Source organism: Acomys minous (genome assembly GCF_964271855.1).
Source record: "Acomys minous genome assembly, chromosome: 2".
NCBI lineage: Eukaryota > Metazoa > Chordata > Mammalia > Rodentia > Muridae > Acomys > Acomys minous.
Genome location: NC_140484.1, coordinates 70,144,708 through 70,163,193, shown reverse-complemented (window position 1 = coordinate 70,163,193; position 18,486 = coordinate 70,144,708). Strand labels below are relative to the sequence as shown.

General features: G+C 46.8%; 1 protein-coding gene across 1 annotated transcript in view; it reads right to left on the bottom strand.

The window, feature by feature from the left end:
- Window positions 1-18,486, bottom strand: part of MCMBP (minichromosome maintenance complex binding protein) — a 45,470-nt gene that overhangs the window by 1,448 nt on the left and 25,536 nt on the right. Inside the window, exons 6-14 of the mRNA XM_084757671.1 lie at window positions 17,260-17,404; window positions 15,300-15,451; window positions 13,500-13,600; window positions 10,170-10,348; window positions 9,418-9,541; window positions 7,538-7,655; window positions 5,605-5,770; window positions 4,352-4,485; window positions 1,978-2,142 (exon numbers count right to left, since the gene is read on the bottom strand). Of these exons, the coding sequence (XP_084613797.1) occupies window positions 1,978-2,142; window positions 4,352-4,485; window positions 5,605-5,770; window positions 7,538-7,655; window positions 9,418-9,541; window positions 10,170-10,348; window positions 13,500-13,600; window positions 15,300-15,451; window positions 17,260-17,404 (1,284 nt within the window). The remainder of the gene's footprint in view (window positions 1-1,977; window positions 2,143-4,351; window positions 4,486-5,604; window positions 5,771-7,537; window positions 7,656-9,417; window positions 9,542-10,169; window positions 10,349-13,499; window positions 13,601-15,299; window positions 15,452-17,259; window positions 17,405-18,486) is intronic.

Here is an 18,486-nt window from a genome sequence, read left to right as displayed (position 1 = left end):
GAACGGCTTTGTCAAAACCTGTTGACCACCAGTAACTTGAGGATTATTTATGCAAGAAAACAGGTGGCCAGGAATGGTGGCGCATGCCTTTAATCCCAGCACTCAGGAGGTGGAAACAGCCAGATCTCTGTGAGTTTAAGGTCAGCCTGGTCTACAGAGCCAGGGTAGCCAGGACTACACAGAGAAACCCTGTCTCAAAAAGCCAAAAATTTAAAAAAGTTGAGTCCTGTGACATTTCAATTTCAACGTTTGTTTTCACACCCTACTCCCCCACTTCAGGTGCTATCCCTGAGCACCAACCCTGGCAGCCGCTGGAACATCACGACAGGCAGGGCAGGAGCTCCTTCAGGGTACCAGTTAAAGGACTACTGGGACCTGCAAGGCTTTCTTCACTAATCTAACTTGGAGCCTGTTAAACTGTTCTACCGTTGTTACCGTTAATATCTTGCTGTGCTTGCTATAAATTACGCTCTGGAAAGGTGTGTTTATATATGCACACCATTACAGTTCCCTTACAGAGTGCTTGCGAGCTCTGCTACTAGCGTCTGTTACAGGCACCCCCTGGATTCTCCAACACGCAGCACGCGGCACTCTCGGATAAGGGGTGACTACTATATAAAGAAGGAAAGGAGAACATGTGAACAGTACCTCACCAGGTAGAAGAAAAAACTGCTTAAAAAGAAGTAAATGGGAAGTTCTATAAATAAAAAGTAAGGCAACTAATGCAAGGATTGCTGGTGCAGAGGATCTGAGCAGGCACAAAACCAAATCCACCAACTTCAAGCCTGTTGACTTGACTTTTTAGTCTGTGTAACAAAAAGAAAAAACAGGGGAAACTGAACAGCCATCCAGTGCTCTGACACAGTGTAATGAGAGCCAGAGGGAGAAAGAGAGCAGCAGACAGGAACTGAGAAGAAAACAAAGCAACGGCCCAAAGCTCGATCAAAACAATGTGCGTGTCAAGAAGCACAGTAAACTGCAGTGCAAGAGACAACAGAAATCCAGTCTTAGAGGAATGTTCCTTAAGGAGACTACTGCTGACAGAACTCAAAAAGCAGAAGACCCGGGAACAGACTGTGGCATGGGGCGACAGCTTTAAAGCCCAGAACTTAGGAGGCAGAGGCAGCTACTACACAGTGGAACCCTATCTGGTAGAAAAAAAAAAGTCTGAGTATGTGGAGTTTGTTAATGGCAGCATCATAAAAACAAAAAGTGAACAAAAACAACAACAACAAAGACAAACAAACAAAAGAACAGTCCCAGGAAAGCTTGAAGAAGTTACAAAAGGAGACACGCCCTCAGGCTACACTAAGGGGCCCTTCAGGTGGGAATGAAAGCCTTGGTAAAGGCAGCCACCCAGGGAAATGCTGACCAGTGTGCAGCCATGCAAGGAGGTGCCTGCCTATATCCCTACACCCCCTCTAAGTCCAAGGCCAGCCTGGGCTACAGAGTAAAACCACAGACAACTGAGAAAAGCAACAAAAATTGTATTTTCTCGTTTAACCTTTCCCCTCTGGTTTGAAAGATAACTACACGAAGTGATAATTATGTATTGTGGGTACACAACACACAGGGATATAATCTCAAATAACAGCACCAATGAAAGAATGAAGAAGAGACTGGAAAGGAGCAAATCTTTATGTACTGATGTGGTCAAGCTGCCTATCGACCCTAAACAGTAAAAGGCGCATCACTCTGCTCCAAAACTAACTTGATGAGGTAGGAGCAGGAGTGTGGGAAAGAGTGCCACAGGCAGTGCTGAAAACAATTAAGCCAAACAAGCAAAGACAAAAGCAATTCAAATGCAGAAAGGAAGCAGGTGGCTAAGTAAAAGGACAGAGACTGACTGTCTCAAATAGAAGACCATAATGAAGACAAGGGCCACCAAACACCAACCTTGCCTTCCAGCTAACTGCTGCAAGACACACTGTGTGAACCCCAAAACGTAACAGGATTTCTTGCTGTGACTAAGTGTACCTTGGTTATGTCGTCTGATATGCTGTAATCCAGGAATCTTAACAGGGTCAGGTAGATGCGGAACTTGTTGAGCACAGACGGCAGCACTGCCGCGAGAAGGCTGTTCATGTACTCCTCCATATTGGGTGGGACCAGCTGGGGCTGTAAGTGAATCTGGCAGTCTGCCTGGAAAGAGAAAGATGAACTGGTTTCCAAGTTCCTACAACAGCCCACATTTTAGAGGAGGCAGCTCTTAGCTTGTAAGGGAATTAGAAAACACTGTTTATTTGAGGGGGATTTTTCAAAATCTTATTCTGTCTGGATTATAAAAGACACAAAACCATTACAATGTGATTTTCTGTTTTGCTTAAGTAACTCAGGCTAGCCTTAAACTTAGTACATGCGCACTGGACGGAGATGGCTCAGCTAGTGAGACTCCCACCGCCACACCTGAAGCCCTGAGCTGGAGCCCCAGCACCCACAGAGTGGGAGAGAGAACCAACTCCTTCAAGTTGTCCTCTGACCTCTCCATAATCCGTTTTAAAGGTTAAAGGTGTGCACCACCACCTCCAGGAAGCCTCTACTCTATTTCTAGATATAAGAGGTTCCCTGCCAATCAACAGCGCTGGTTATCTTGTGATTTCTGGTTCTTGAAGTTACACTTTTTTACACGGAGGTAAAGTGAAGTAACAGAAACCCTTGTTAGTAAGTAGCCGCTATAGTCTCCTATTTTGTAATCAGTGGATGGAATACTGTGCTGCACCCACAGCTCTCCTGAGGAGGGGGTCTTACCATGCTGCCCAGGAAGGATATGACGTCACCACCCTCCCACCTCAGATCACAGGCATGAGCTGCTATTCCAGGCTAACCCATAATTCATAAACAAATATAGCTCATTAATGATAAGCAGTGCTGGGCTGAGCAGATGGTTCAGTCTATGAAGTGCAGACCTCTGTGCTGGAGAGATGACGCAGCAACCAGCCGTTACCAGTGCACTACAGAGGACAGAGGCTGGGTCCCACACACACTGGGTGCATCCAACTCCCGCTCCAAGCCTCCAGTCCCCCACTTCTAGCCCCCTTGGCTATGAGGGAACACAGGAGCACATCCACATCTATAAAGGACCGACGCTTAGAGCTGAGGAGCTGGCTTGGTGGTTAAGAGCACTTGCTGTGCTGTTGCGGAAGACCTAGGTCTGGTTTCCAGTACCCATGTAGTAATTCACAGACATCCCTAACTCCAGTTCCAGGCACCAGTGTCCTCCTGTGTCCTCCTTGAGCACCAGGGCACATAAATGGCAAACATACATACGTGTACACAGCCATCATACACATAAAATATTTTTAAAAATAAAATGTGGCTCCTCTTCCTGTGGAGCTCTAGGGACATGACCAAGCCTCACATCAAGATCAAGACCTGCACAGTGAAGTGATGGGTCAAAGAAAAAAGTGATGTATGAGAAAGAAGCAAAGCAGCAAGAAGACTGGAGAAATGAAGGATGAAGATGAAGGCCACTAAGAAGCAGGCAGAGATCCTGCAAGAGTCCCAGGTGATGGTCCCAGCTTGCCAGTGCAGTGGGAGGCCGCACAGACGGATCTTCAGCAGGTATCACTGTGAAAAGGACTTGGAAGGAGCCGAGGAGTATAAATAAGGAAGTGAGCGTAGTGCGGATTCAGTGAAGCTAGAACCTGAACGCCTTCTGTACAAGGTGTTTTCTGCATTAAATCCTACAGTCCACTCTACAGTTCGTTATTTTTGACTGCTGCTGTATTTAGTAACGTGAAAACATGGCTCTTTTTAAGAGGTGGCATAATTTTACTTTGCGTCACTTAATGTGTCAAATAAATGAGTTCATCTAAATAAAATAAAATATATGCCTTGGTGGTTTAAAACATGTTTTTTGTTTGTTTTTAAAAGACAGGGTCTCTGTATTAGGTACTCCTGGCTAATCTGGAGCTTGCTACATAGACCAGGCTGACTTCCAGCTCACATACAGATGTGTCTGCCTGTGACTCCTGACTGCTGGCAGAAATGCACCACCACACCTGGCTCTACAGAAACGCACGCAGCTTGAGGACTACAGTAAATCCCTGAATCTACGTTAAAATGGTGGGTTGGGTGGCGTGCCCTTATAATCCCAGTGCCTGGGAGGCGGAAACAAATGAATCCCTGAGGCTTGCTGGACAGTCCGACTAGCCTACTTGCCTAGACCCAAGCCAGTAAAAGACCCTGTCTCAAAATGCAAGGTGTACGGTTCCTCGAAGGTGACCCCTGGCTTTGACAGACATGTGCACGAGTGCATGCACCTGCACACACTGACAATATAAGTAATAAAAAGGACAAAGTGACAACAGTAATCTCTGCAGCGTAACCCCCCTCCGCGTGGCCATCATACCGGCAGCAGTGAGCGCCCCTCGGATGTGACGAGGACGTTAATGTCGCACGGGAACTCCATCTGGTGGTAAGTGAAGTCATAGTCCACCTTCTGCCAGGTTATCAGGTTGCTCAGGGCAGTTACATTATGAACACCTGGAAAAGCAAGAGCACTGATGGCAGTGATGTGATTTTAATCCCTAAGCAAATCAGCTCGGCTAACCATGATCTTAAGACACATGGGTTTCTGCTGCTTAAATAAAGGACATAGGAGCTGACAATTTAACAAGGTGAAATCAGACTCTGGTAAGTTCATTACTTCCTGGGTCATGGCTATGATAAGATGGGAAAATATAGCTCTAGAAAGTTTGTTTTTAGCTGGGCAGTGGTGGCACACACCTTTAATCCCAACAGTTGGGAGGCAGGTGGATCTCTCTGAGTTGGAGGCCAGCCTGGTCTTTAGAGTGAGTTCGAAGGACAGCCAGGGCTCTGTTACATAGAGACACCCTGTATCAAAAACCAAACAAAAGGTTGTCGAATTTTCCCAATTGATACATTTTTTGTTGTTGTTGTTGTTGTTGTTTTGTTTTTCGAGACAGGGTTTCTCTGTGTAGCCTTGGCCATCCTGGACTCACTCTGTAGACCAGGCTGGCCTCGAACTCACAGCAATCTGCCTGCTTCTGCCTCCTGAGTGCTGGGATTAAAGGCGTGCGCCACCACGCCCGGCTTCAATTTATACATTTTTGAGACAGAGTTTGTTGAAGCCCGTCTGGCCTTGAACTCCTGGTCTCCTGCCTCTGCCTTCCAAGTGACAGGACTGCAGGTGGGTGCCACCACCCTAGCTATACTTTCCTGATTTTATGTCGTCTTTGCCATGAAAGTCCCCAGTCTTCATCACTGGTAGGCCTTGGCCTCATCTCCGCCCAGCGCTGCCTCTGCTCTCCTCCCGCGGCCGGCCGCGCTCTCACACACTCCTGTCCTCTTGCAACAGGTTCCCTAACTGAGGTTACTTCAAACCATATGATCTGTTTTTTTCCCCAGGAACTATAAAAACTGTCCGTGGGTTGTAAAAATGTTACTTTAAATCCTTTCTTAAGCTAACAGGCAACCAACAGAGCGTCACAACAAAGCAATTGGTGCAGTTTGTGCTGCACGCTTTAGTCAAACACATACTTTAAAACTATTTGCTAAATATAAGTCTGCCTTAAGAAGCCAGCCACTTCTGGCTAGATGGAGCAAAGCCAGAAGAGGACACGGGATTCTGCGCACGCCTACCTGGGGTGTCCAACTGCCCTTGCTCTAGAAGAGTCTCATCAATGACCAGGGAAGTGTTGTTGGGCAGCTGGAGGAGGCCGCTGACCAATCGATTGGCTGCATAGTCTTTGTGAGGAATGAATTTCAACTGGTTCATGTTTTCTATCGTCATCTGTAGACGAAAAGACTGAGACAAAAATTGTAATGAGCAAGGATCCAAGCTTCCTACTAAAAAATGCACACAGACACACATCTGGGGTCAGGACTCCTGTGTTTCATGGAATATCATTTCTAAAAATGAGACAAAATGGTCTCAACAGCTCTTAGAAATGATTTGTGGCCACACTGCAATCCATGCCTCTTACAGCTGCTTGGTCTCCACCATTTCAGCTGGGCCTGGGGCATGCTGGAGAGAGAAGGCCAACGAGAGATACAAAATAGTGGACAGCTGCAGTTCAAACATCGGACACCGGAAGCTGAACCTCATTAAGGGACGGGAGCTAGTAAAACACGAGGACTTCTGATTCTACTCATCAACGCAAGGCAAAGGGTTCTGCTTATCACAGACCACGGCATGACACTGCTGGCCTCCTTTCCAACACTCCAACCCAGAGCCGGGACCCCAAACCCCATCCTTGCCTCTACCCCGAACACACTCAACTCCCTTCTGTCTGCTCTAAATGCCCTCTACTCAGGCATGTTCCAGCCTTCAGAAAAACACCCTCCCCAAGTAAGAATGCAGCCCTGGCCTCACAGCTGAGACCTAGATGGATGGTCTCTGGCGCCACCTTGTGGCTGAGGGCTGGACCCACACCAGCCTCTTCGCTGGCGTACCTTATGTGCCCTTACTGTCCTTATATGCCCTCATTTGTGTAGGCGGACATGCCCCCCAGGCAGGCACCAGGTCTGTTCCAGACTATTTGAGTCTCAGACCCTATTGGATAGATGAGCGTTTGTCCGCTGCCACTGCCTCCTATCCCACCGCCAGGGTTTCACAGTTCCGCCGTGCATTTTTAAAGAGCCCACCAGCAATTACTTTCTTGGTCTTGAGGACAGAGAAGCTATTTCAGGAGATGTGGACCTAGGGAACTACTAAGACCATTACATTACAGGGTCTATGAATGAAAGTCACATGATTTTTTTTTTTTGAAAGTCACATGCTTAAAGACAGAACAAGTTCTCCTACAGAAAATGTGCAAACTCTGCTGACAAGCTCTCAGATCCTACACCTCAGCTGCCATCTAAGAAACACACAGATCAAAACACAGGTGCAAATGTGGAGACAGACCAGAGAACCTGGGGGGGGTCTCCTATTAATTTAGACAGTCCAGAGCTAGGCAAAATGCACAATGGTGTCAGTTTTGCCAGTTTCCTAACGACTCAACATGTCTTCAGTTCCGATACTGATGCTGGAAATCAGTGAAAGCACAGCCCACTGCGTCCTCGGGCTCTGCTGCTTCCGCAGGGCCTGAAGTGCAGATGCCACAGGCTGCTCAGGGGGCTCTGGCTTCATTTTTTAAGTCCCAAAGAGGTGGCCAGCATTTCGAGTTACACAATTCACCAGAGCAGCTCCCCTGCCCCTGAGACCCTGCCCACACATGGTGCACTCCAGATGCCTCCAATCAGCAACCAACACTGGGGCTGGGGGGCGGGTCCATCTATTACCTTAGCGGGGAGAACTGGGCTCCTGTGCTTTAGAGTTCAGGGTCAATATGCACGCAATGGACCTAACTGAAGGAACAAATAGGCACAGACAGGCTTTAAGAGCAAGACCTTAAAGGAGTCACTGCTTTTGCATTAACTATGAGATTTACAAGTTTGTGCCTGGCCAATCAGTGTGAATGCTGAGAGCCTAGTTTAAATGGTGTCAGCTGGCCTCGTCCCTTGTAAATGAGACCCACGAGGAGCACAGGTTAGCACTTGAGGCGAGCAGAGACTTCATGTATTATCTTACTGCTGGGACAAGGTGCTGGATGATCCGATACAGGTGCTCCGTGAAGGTACTGTTCTTTGGGCAACCACTCAGGTTAACTGTAAATTTTCCTAGTGGAAGAACATCTCTCCTTGTATATCTAGGAAAGAGGGGGGAAAACAAAAGTAAGATACTGAGACACCATCATTACAAACTTTGAAAAACAGGAAGAGACAGCTCAGCGGTTAGAGCATTGCCTGCTCTTCCAGAGGACCAGGGTTCAACCCCCAGACCCGCAGGATAGCCCAAAGCTGTCTGTAACACCAGTTTCCGGGAGACTAAGATGCCCTCTTCTGGCTTCCACAGGCACTGCATGCACAGATACAAGGCAAAACAGCCATACATGTATTTATTTATTTATTTAGCAGAACACTGGCTCTTTCACATATTAAAACAACAGCAGTTCAAGAGCCTTTCTGAAGTATAGGTAGAGCACCCCTTCTCCAGAATCCAAAGTGCTTCACACTCCAGAACGTTCACAGACCTCACCGGCTAGGCATGCCCACTATGAGCTGGTGGCTACTGCTACACAGTTAGACTTGAGAATGCCCGTGGCTCAGGCACTTCAGACTTCCCAACTAAATGGAGCCAACTAAATATTAAATGTCAAAAGCAAGACAAGAGCCGAGTGTGGTGGTGCACGCCTTTAATCCCAGCACTCGGAATGCAGAGGCAGGTCACTGTGAGTTCGAGGTCAGCCTGGTCTACAAAGTGAGTCCAGGACAGCCAAGGCTACACAGAGAAACCCTATCCTGGGGGGGGGGGGCGGGGGGCGGGAATTAAGATATGTGATTCAACACAACTGATGAGCCCACATTAGTAAACATATACATTGGTAAGAATATACTCAAGTAGGGGGCTGGAGAGAGACAGCTCAGAGGCTAAGATCACTGACTGTTCTTCCAGGGGTCCTGAGTTCAGTTCCCAGCAACTGCTTGGTGGTTCACACCCATCTGTAAATTGATCTGATGCCCACTTCTGGCATGGAGGTGTACATGCAGACAGAGCACTTATATACATAAATGTAAGTAAATATTAAAAACAAAAAACTGAAAAACAACAAGCAAGCCCAAAACAAAATTACAAAGCAAATCAAATGAAACAACCCGCTATGGTAGCATCAAAGGCTGAGACACTAGCTGGCAGTGGTGGCCCACACTCAGGAAGCAGAGGCAGGTGGATCTCTTGTGAGCTGGAAGCCAGCCTGGTCTACAGTTAATTTTAGGACAGCCAAAGCTAAACAAAGAAACAAAAACCAAAAACAACCCCCCAAAAAAGTCTGAGGCATTAAAGTAAATATACAAATTAAATGTATATAAAGAAGGCATCGTTGTTTTTACAAGCAGAGTCTAGAGAAGTATAAATAATACACACACACACACACACACACACATACACACACACATACACACACACACATACACACACACACACACACATACACACACACACAGGGTATGGGGATGAGACTCAGTGACGAAATACATGCCTTGTGTGCACAAGACTCTGGGTTTAATCCATATCACCACAAAAAAAAAAAGAAAGAAAGAAAGAAAGGAAGGAAGGAAGGAAGGAAGGAAGGAAAAAGAAGCATCTCATTTTCCTCATCGGTCGTGTCCTCTGTCTGATCTTGGCTCTAACGTTTACCAGGAGGATGTAGTCAAAATGAGTTATGTGAAATTAAGAAAGGTTGAAAAAGGAATCGGTATTTGGTACAACATTTGTAAAAATTCCACGTGAAGATAAAGCCTATACACTAACACACACACACACACACACACACACACACACACACACACACACACAGCCGTTCCGCCCACTCTGCCCCACACCTCAGTTCCCAGGAAGGCAGCAGCACTTACACTGTGGAGATGAGGTGCAGGATAAGGTACTCAGCAGCCAGACTGTCACCCAAGAGCGCATGAGTGAGGAAGCCCAGCAGCTCTGCTCTGACCGGAGACAGCTCAGACATGAAACTGGACACAACTGTGGAAGGAAGGAAGGAAGGACGAATGAGTGTGTGCGCACCAGCTCTGCACCAGCATCTCGTGCAAGAGCAGGAAGGCACGCTGTGATTCTGGAGACAATGAGCATGAACTTGTAACAGTGGCTTGCACACGATGCCAATATCAGGGCGGGGCAGACGGCTCAGACCTGAGCTTGATCCCGGGACCCGCACTGTAGAAAGAGAGGTGACTCCTTAAGCTCTTCTCTTACCTCCACTTGTGTGCCTTAACTCATGAATGTTCTACGCTCCCCACAAAGAAATGTATTTTTCTGTTGTTGGTTTTCGAGGAAGGGTTTCTCTGTGTAGCCTGGACTCACTTTGTAGACCTGGCTGGCCTCGAACTCACAGCGATCCACCTGCCTCTGCCTCCCGAGTGCTGGGATTAAAGGCGAGCGCCACCACACCCAAGCTATAAATGCTCTTTTTTTTTTTTATTAAAAAGTGATGTGAATATTAGACAAAGATAACTTATACCGTTCATTGTTGCTTAGGTCTCATCTCAAGGACAAGAATTAATAGAAGAGGAAATGGGGCAGAGCCACAGACATTACTAGAGAACTCACTGTGCTGAGCAGGGACCCTGGCCCGCAGAGCTCCACCACTTACACTGGCAGGTCCTGCTCTCCTCCTTGGTAAGGCAAGTGGGTAGCAATGGGTTGATGTGCTGCAGCTTCTGGGCTAAGATCACATGAATCCTTGGCACGAGTGACGCTGGAGGACTGTGCACCCTGTGCTCTTCTGCCGTGTCTGTGCACTCCATGGGGTCCAGCAGCGCAGAGGCGTCCCTGTGGGGCGAGGGATACAGGGGTTTACATACGCCAGATAGCAAAGGTGAAAAGACATGTCGTCTGAAGACAGACTCGGAATCCCATTCTAGGCATTCTCCATCCCCAATGGCAGAACGTGATCTCTCAAGCTAAAGTGTGTTTGGTCACTCACGGCATCGTTCACTACCCTGGGTTTGTTCTTCCGCCCAAGACCAATGTGTGTAACTCAGTGGCCTAACAGAGGACGGCAGTCAGAAGGCATTTCAAGGCAGATGCTCCTGGAATTCTCAGCACATCACAACAATCTTTTTCTCTAAAACCACACGCATTTATTATTTTGTGTGGAGATCCATTCACCTCTATCTTGCTAGTGGTCTTTGCTAAATTTTATTTTTTAATTTTACTCTGATGTGATGCTGCTCCTCTCCTGAAAGCGTGAACAAGTGATTATAACAGTGCGAACATTCAGGTTTGCTAATCAATTCAAATGACAGTTACTCTGAAGTCACGGAACAAATGACTGAATGTGTAGTCTTCAGCTACACTGTGCACCATGGCCAACACATACAAACTGTGAGGCCTCACAAGACGAGTTCACAAACCCACCCCAAAGTCTGCCCTGCCTGTTTTCTTCCCCCTTGAACCAAGAAGCCTCAGTAATCAAGTAACTTACAAGGAGAGCTGGTGTGGTGACACACACCTTTAAAATCCTAGCATTTGGGAGTCAGAGGCAGGAGGGTCTCTGAGTTCTAGGCTAGACTTGTCTACAGAACAAATTCCAGGCCACCCATGGCTACATAGTGAGACCATCTTGAGGAAACAACAACAAAAAACAAACAAACAAACAAAAAACAACTTTTTGCCAACATTTTTGTGTTGTTGACATTGTTTCATTTTCTTCTCTCCTGCCACACACCACCACCACCCCTTTTTTTTCCTGAGGCAGGGTCTCACTATGTAGAACCAGGCTGGCCTTGAACTCATAGACACTTGCCTGCTTGTGCTTCCCAAGTGCTGAGATTTAAAGCTTGTGCCACCATGACTGGCTTTTTCCAATATTTTTAAGTATGAAAACCATTAAGTTCTTAGTATGTGAAAAGCCAACAATGGCGTGGCGTCCAGCAAGTCCGACGTGGTGTGCTGCTGCTTCCTTCCCCTTTGGCAAAAGGGAAGACGGAATGAGGGCTAGGGCCTCACAGCTTGTTAGGTGATAAGAAGTGTAAAAGCACACAAATCTATCATGCCTTATCGAAGGAAGAAGGGGTGATGATGAAATACACGTGCAGCTGCGTGGTTTCCCAAAGGATAAATATGGGAAGGGCAGCCAGAGACTAGGAAGCTAGTTCCCAGAAGGATAGGACCAAAACAGGGGCGGGAACACACAAAGGCATCCCGCGCACTTGCCAACAGCATAGCCCTGCTAGTCCTGTAGGGATGCAGAGAAGCTGGGAAGTGAAACAGAACCACACAAATGAGCTACAAACACCAGAATCAGAATCAAAGTGGGCAGGGGTGGCACCTGAACACAAAGCCTCACTCTGACAAACAGTACTGGGTGCTGGTGTACACCTGGAACCCTAGCACTCAGCAAGCAGAGGCAGGAGAACAGACACAAGCTTTAGGTCAGCCTGATCCACGTAGCGACTCACTGTCTGAAAAGACAAGAAAATAAAGCCATAGGAAACACAGAGCTTTTGGTGTCGAGGCTCTTTGCATAGTGCATTGCTCACCAACTCTCTAAGTGTGTTTGTTTAACTGCAGAACTGAGCACAGCACACCCAGGGCAACGGGTGTACAACTACAGAAGGAGACAGTGATAGCCCGTGCTGAGTGGCACTGTCTCTTGCTACATTACGTAGCCCAGGCTGGTCTAGATCTCAGTTCTTTCTGTCTCAGCCTTCCAAGTGCTGAGAAAGAGAGAGAGAGAGAGAGAGAGAGAGAGAGAGAGAGAGAGAGAGAGAGAGAGAGAGAGAGAGTCCATGCACCAAAAACCCAGGTATTCACAGAAAATATAGAAAAGCATTTTCAAATTTCAATACGGAGGGGGCAGAGGGGAGGCAGAAGGACCCTTATCTGTTATCCTACATAAACCTCAACTCAAATGAGCCGTGAAGAGAGTGCTCTTGAGCTTACGGGCTCAGGAAAAGACTTCCTGCACAGGACTCCATAGGATAAGCACTAAGACCAACACCTGACAGGTGGGATAGTGTGGAGCCCTGTGAGATGATACAAACCAGGTGCAGCAGAGAGGAGCACAGGTCCCTGAGCGCTGGAGCAGGGCCTGCGTGGGATTACGGAACTGGGATTTTCTTCTCCTCTCTTATATCCTAGCCATGCTTCCCACCGTGATCCCTACCTCCATACGGGGCAGAGAAACACAAGAACAAAAGCCCCAGTGCATGTGATGGGAAGTCCACAACCGAGAGGCACACACGGACTCTCCTTATAAGTGGACCATCTCAGGCATAGGGGCAGCAAGCTAACAGTCCCCTAGCTGTCTCCTAGGATCTAAAATGAGCCAAGCCAGTACCAGTATTTACTCTTCACTTAGATAAAATTCCTCACAAGAAAAGGTGTCCCTTGAAAAAACTAGACAATAATAAGCTGGTACCTACAAAATCCAAGTTGTTTAATGTGACAGAAAATAATTACTGAAAACAGTAAGGTCACGGTAAGGACCTGGAGTTGGCTGACTGAGGCTCCTACTAGCTGAAGCTGGTCCACACTGACAGAAAGAAATTACCTGAATAACAACTGCAGGAGAAAATGGCTACTGTGGCAGAGACAAACTTAATGAAGAGCCTTTGAAAGACACAACACAAGTCAACCGAAGCTGAGATGCCAGACATTCACATAAAAGTATCTTTCAAACTATTAAAGACAAAGTGGAAAACACTGACATGGCAGGAGGGAGACACCGCCTTAGCCGCCTGATCAACATCGACGCTGTCGTGCATCGGTGGCACAGCACTAGGAGATGCAGCCTGGCTTCCGTTGCAGAGATGGATGGTGCTGGTACACAACAGCAGTGATGACAAGCACATGGGGCATGGGTGGGGCAACAGGTGAATAGGAAGTTCTTTATAACTGTCTTTTATAACTATTTGCCACTTTCCTAAAATGATATCCAAGGAAAAATAACAAAGAAAAACCTAGCAAACAGACTCACCTTTCTTCGTGATTCAGTATGCTCAGGACAGGGTCCACAGACAGCACACCATATAACTCAAGAACATCATTAACTTTGAAGCAATCCCAGTCTTCGTAGACCTAATGGCAACACAAAATCAGGTTATCCCTGAGTCATAACCAAGAGTGGCCAGGTCCTTGCCAGCCGGCAAGCACGGAACAACCACACTCCTAGGGATTGGTGGTGAGTCAAAAGCTAAGCCAGAGCTAGGCACAGGTGCACAGAGCCTGCCTGCCTGGTCTCATACTTGTTCTGTGGCCTACACTGACCCTGGACTCAAAGCAATCCTCAGGCCTCGGCCTCCCAAGTGCTGGGACAAGACACTACAATCAGTTTATTATTTTGCGTACTGTAGCTCAGAGCAGCCTTGACTTCTTGATCTTCCTATCTCAGCCTCCAGAATGGTGGGATTATGGGCTTGTGATGACACACTCAATATTTTGTTTTGAATACAAGTGAGAGTTGGGTTTTGAAAACAAAGGTACAATAGCAGAAACAAGATATTATGAAATCAGAAATGATACAGGAAGGGAAGCAGAGCTGAATTTGGCTTTGTGAAACAGGATGTGCTTGTAATGTTTACGTCAACTTAACACAAGCTAGTCTTTAGTGAAGAGGAGCCTCAGTTGGAAAGATGTGTTAAAACAGGACTGTAGGCACATTTATAGAGCATTTTCTTAGTAAGTGACGAATGTGGGGGCTGGGCCATCCCTGAGCAGGTGGTCTTAGGTTCTTTAAGAAAGGAGGCTGAGCAAGCCATGAGGAAGGAGCAGGCCAGTAAGCAGCACTTCCTTCCATGGCCTCAGCATCAGCCCCTGCCTCCAGGATCCTGCCCCACTTAAGCTCCTATCCAAAGTTCCTTTGATGATGAACTGATGTGGATGTGTACGCTTAATAAATCCTTTCCCAAGCCCTTGGTTTTGGTCATGTTGTTTCATCAAAGCAGTACTGACCCTGATTAAGTCACTGTGTCTCACTATGTAGCTCAGGCTGGGTTTGAATTCTCTACTCCCTGAGCACTTGGAATACAGGCGTACAACACCACGCTAGGCTCCAAACTGGCCAATTCTCTAAGAATGTTGCGGTGGCTGGAGAGATGGCTCAGCAGATGACAGCAGCCGTCTGCTCTTCCAGAGGTCCTGAGTTCACTTCCCAGCAACCACATGGTGGCTCACGACCATCTATACTGGAATCTGATGCCCTCTTCTGGCTGCAGGTGTACATGCAGGAAGAGCACTCATACACACAATAAATCTTAAAAAGAATGTTGTACTAACCAAAATAAGGGGCTCCCAAAAAATTGGTTCAGTCCAACCAATGGAATGGTAAGCATGTTACTTCATATACAAAGGGAATGCGCAAGTACGCATAGGGACCCCGATCATCTCAGTGGGATCAGTGTCAGAGAGGGAGCCTTTTCTGATGGGAACTATAAACAAGTATGGTAAAAAAAAGATGCAATATTGCTTTCTAAAGATGGAGAAGCCATGAGCCAAGGGATGCAGGCAGCCTCTCAAAGGTGGATGAGGCAAAAGATTAAACAAACTGCATCCTGGCCTCCCGTCCATTCTGCCAGAGCATCCAGGACAGCAAAGCCTCCAGACACACTGATTTGATCCAGTCCTCACATCAGACTTACGACCTAACCCTGGAGAACAACCTTTGTTGTTGTAAATGTCTAAGCCTGGAGGGATTTGTTATAGTGACACATGCTGGGCTCTTCTAACGCCTCATTTCTGAGAGGGTAACATCTGTGGATAGAGTTAGGGAAGGCCGTACCTTAACGAGGCAGGCAGGGCCCTTCTCTCCTGGTAGAGGGAAGTTCAGATCGAAGGGAGAAGAGAGATTCAAGGAGTTCAGCTGCTGCCCGGTGGAAGCTTCAGTTTCTAAGCGTTTTGGCTCTCCGCACCAGTGCAGGCCACCGAGGCCGCCTAGACCCAAACAGCAGTGCATGCAGTCACTTCGAAGCCCAGAGACAAGAACATTCCAAAAGTGCTTTTCAAGTTTGACGTAAGTCACGTTTGTGAGTTTGAAAAGCCCAATGCCCTGCTTTAATCAAACTGTTTGACCAGAACAAGGACAGATGCACACCTAAAATATTAATCACTTTCTTATTATGAAATGGCAACAAACTACTCCACACATATTGAAGGAACTTTATTTCTTTTCTGAGACAGCGTCTCATTCTGTAGCACAGGCCAGCACTGAACTCTAGCTTATCCTCCTGTCTTAGTCTCCTTAGTGTTAGGATTTCAGATATTAAGTCATAATGCCCAACTCATATAAGGACTTTTAAAAGTTAATTTCCTCTTACTCATCTACGGCACTATGACCCACTAGTGACCAGGACAGTACACTAACCCTAACTAACAGCTCTCTAACTGGACGTAAGGCCCACTCAGCAAGTGGGAGACCACGTCTGGTCCTGGAAACTTAGCCAACGACTCAATGCAGGTGAAGTCATGGTTACTGGAGAAGAATCCACAACCACTGATTTCCTAAGCCAGCATAACCTCTGAGTTGTCCTTATACCCACTGGTAAGTGCAGCCTCACCCTTCATCTAGGAAACCTCTCCTTGCAACAGATGGAAGCACAGAAAACCTCAGCCAATCAATCTGGACTTGCACCTGGCCATGGTGGCGCATCCCTGTAGTCCCAGCACTCAAAAAGCAGAGGCAGGCAGTGGATCTCTGAGTTTGGGCCAGATTGGACTACAAAATGAGCTCTAGGATAGCCAGGGCTACAAAAAGAAACTCTATCTTGAAAAACAAACAAACAAACAAACAAACAAAATTAGCTATACTCAGGAAAAAATTAATCACAAATTTATCCTGCAATTTTGTATTTTTAAAAAATTTGATATTTCTGGCCAGGCGTGGTGGCGCACGCCTTTAATCCCAGCACTCGGGAGGCAGAGGCAGGCGGATCGCTGTGAGTTCGAGGCCAGCCTGGTCTACAAAGTGAGTCCAGGACAGCCAAGGCTACAGAGAGAAACCCTGTCTCGAAAAACCAAAAAAAAAAAAAAAAAAAAAAAAAAAAAAAAAAAAAAGATATTTCTGGTCTTACAAAATTCAACAGAAATACCATGATTCCAAAAAGAAAAAGGATGTTCTCAGATAAGTCATTTTTAGGGTAAAGTACTATTGTTCAAGAGAGAGGACAACAGCTAGGCACGGTGGCATATGTCTTTAATCCCAGTACTTGGGAGGCAAAGGGAGTCAGATCTCTGTGAGTTCAAGGCCAGCCTGGTCTACAAATCGACTCTAGGACAGTGAGGGCTATACAGAGAAACCCTGTCTCAAAAAACAAAACAAAACAAAACAAAACAACAACAAAAAGAAAAGAAAAGAAAAGAAAAGAAAAAAAAGACAGGCAGAAAAAGATCTTTTTCCAGCCAACCACCTGAGAATAAAAGCATCCGTCAAAGTGGCTTTCCAAAGAGTGCTCACTGCTGTAAAGATGCTCCACCGTGTGTACAGCACACTAATCCCAGCTGTCAGGTATGGAACCAGGGCCTCATACCTTCAAGGCCAAATCTCTACTACTGATCTTCACCCCAACCAACACCATGCAGTTATGATGAACATGAAATGAGGTCATATACATCGTGTGTGTGTGTGTGTGCGTGTGTGTGTGTGTGTGTGTGTGCGCGCGCACGTGCATACCATACCAGTTCCCAGATTTAGAACAACCTGAAAACAAATCTGAATGTCAGGAGGAAGCTGAGGTGCCCATTACCTGCCTGCCGGGCACCTGCGTGTTGGTCTTTCTGTTTATTAGGCTGTAGGTCCATATCTTCATCATCTTCATAACTCCTCTTATGCCGACTGGGAGTATAGGAAGTTGAGGGACTGACTCGAGCTTGGTTTGCATTGACATAGGCGTTAAATAAAAGGTTAAGAAGAAAATCACCTTGAACCACATTATCTTAAATTAGGGTAATTACATGGTTATAAACATCACCAATTTGACAAGTAAGTTAAAAACAAAAATTTTTAAATATTTGTTTTTATTTTATGTTTATGAGTGTTTTGCCTACAAGTATGTAGGAGAGGGTGTCAGATTCCCTGGCCCTGGAACTGCAAACCACTCTGAGCAGCTATGTGGATACCAGGAACCATGCCCAGGTCCTGTGCCAGAGCAGCCAGTGTTCTTAATGGCGGAGTCATCTCTCTAGCTCCTACAATATTTCTGAAAGAAGGCTAGACTTCCAGTGTTGGCCACTGTCTTAGTTGGGGCTTTACTGCTGTGAAGAGGCACCATGCCCATGGCAACTCTCACAGAGAGGAACATTTAGCTGGGGCTGGCTTCCTGTTCAGAGGGTTAGCCCATCACCACCACGGTGGGAAGCACGGCAGTGTGTAGGGGGACATGGGGCCGGAAAGGAGCTGAGGGTTCAACATCGTGATCCACGGGCAGCAGGAAACTGTGTGCCACACTGGGCATAGCTTAAGCATAGGAGACCTCAAAGCCAGCCCCCACCCCGCCCCTGACAGTGGCACACTTTTACAACAATGCCACACCTACTCCAACAAGGCCACACTTCCTATGGGCCAAGCATTCAAACACATGAGTCTATGGGGGCCAGACGGATTCAAACCACAGTCACGAAAGGTTTTCTTCTATGCCCTACCTCAACCAAACTGGACAATACAGATAAAGCTACTGCCTGCAGGCAATGGACAGCAGTGAGGATAAGGTTATGATCATCCTCGAATTAGGAGACACAACCCAAGGAAAGACTCCACATCCTTCTGGCTGCAGTGGGACCCTCTAAACTGTAGCAAATATGAGTGGAGGTCTATCTCTTGCTGGATGGAGAAAGCAAAGCCTATAGCTCAGGGCTACAAAAGCAGCAGCAATTTGCAAAAGGGCATCTAGAGGAGCCAGGTGTAGACAGAACACCCCCCAAAACTTTATCTCTAACCATGCACCAAGCTACCGATTACAAGAAGTCTAGTTATT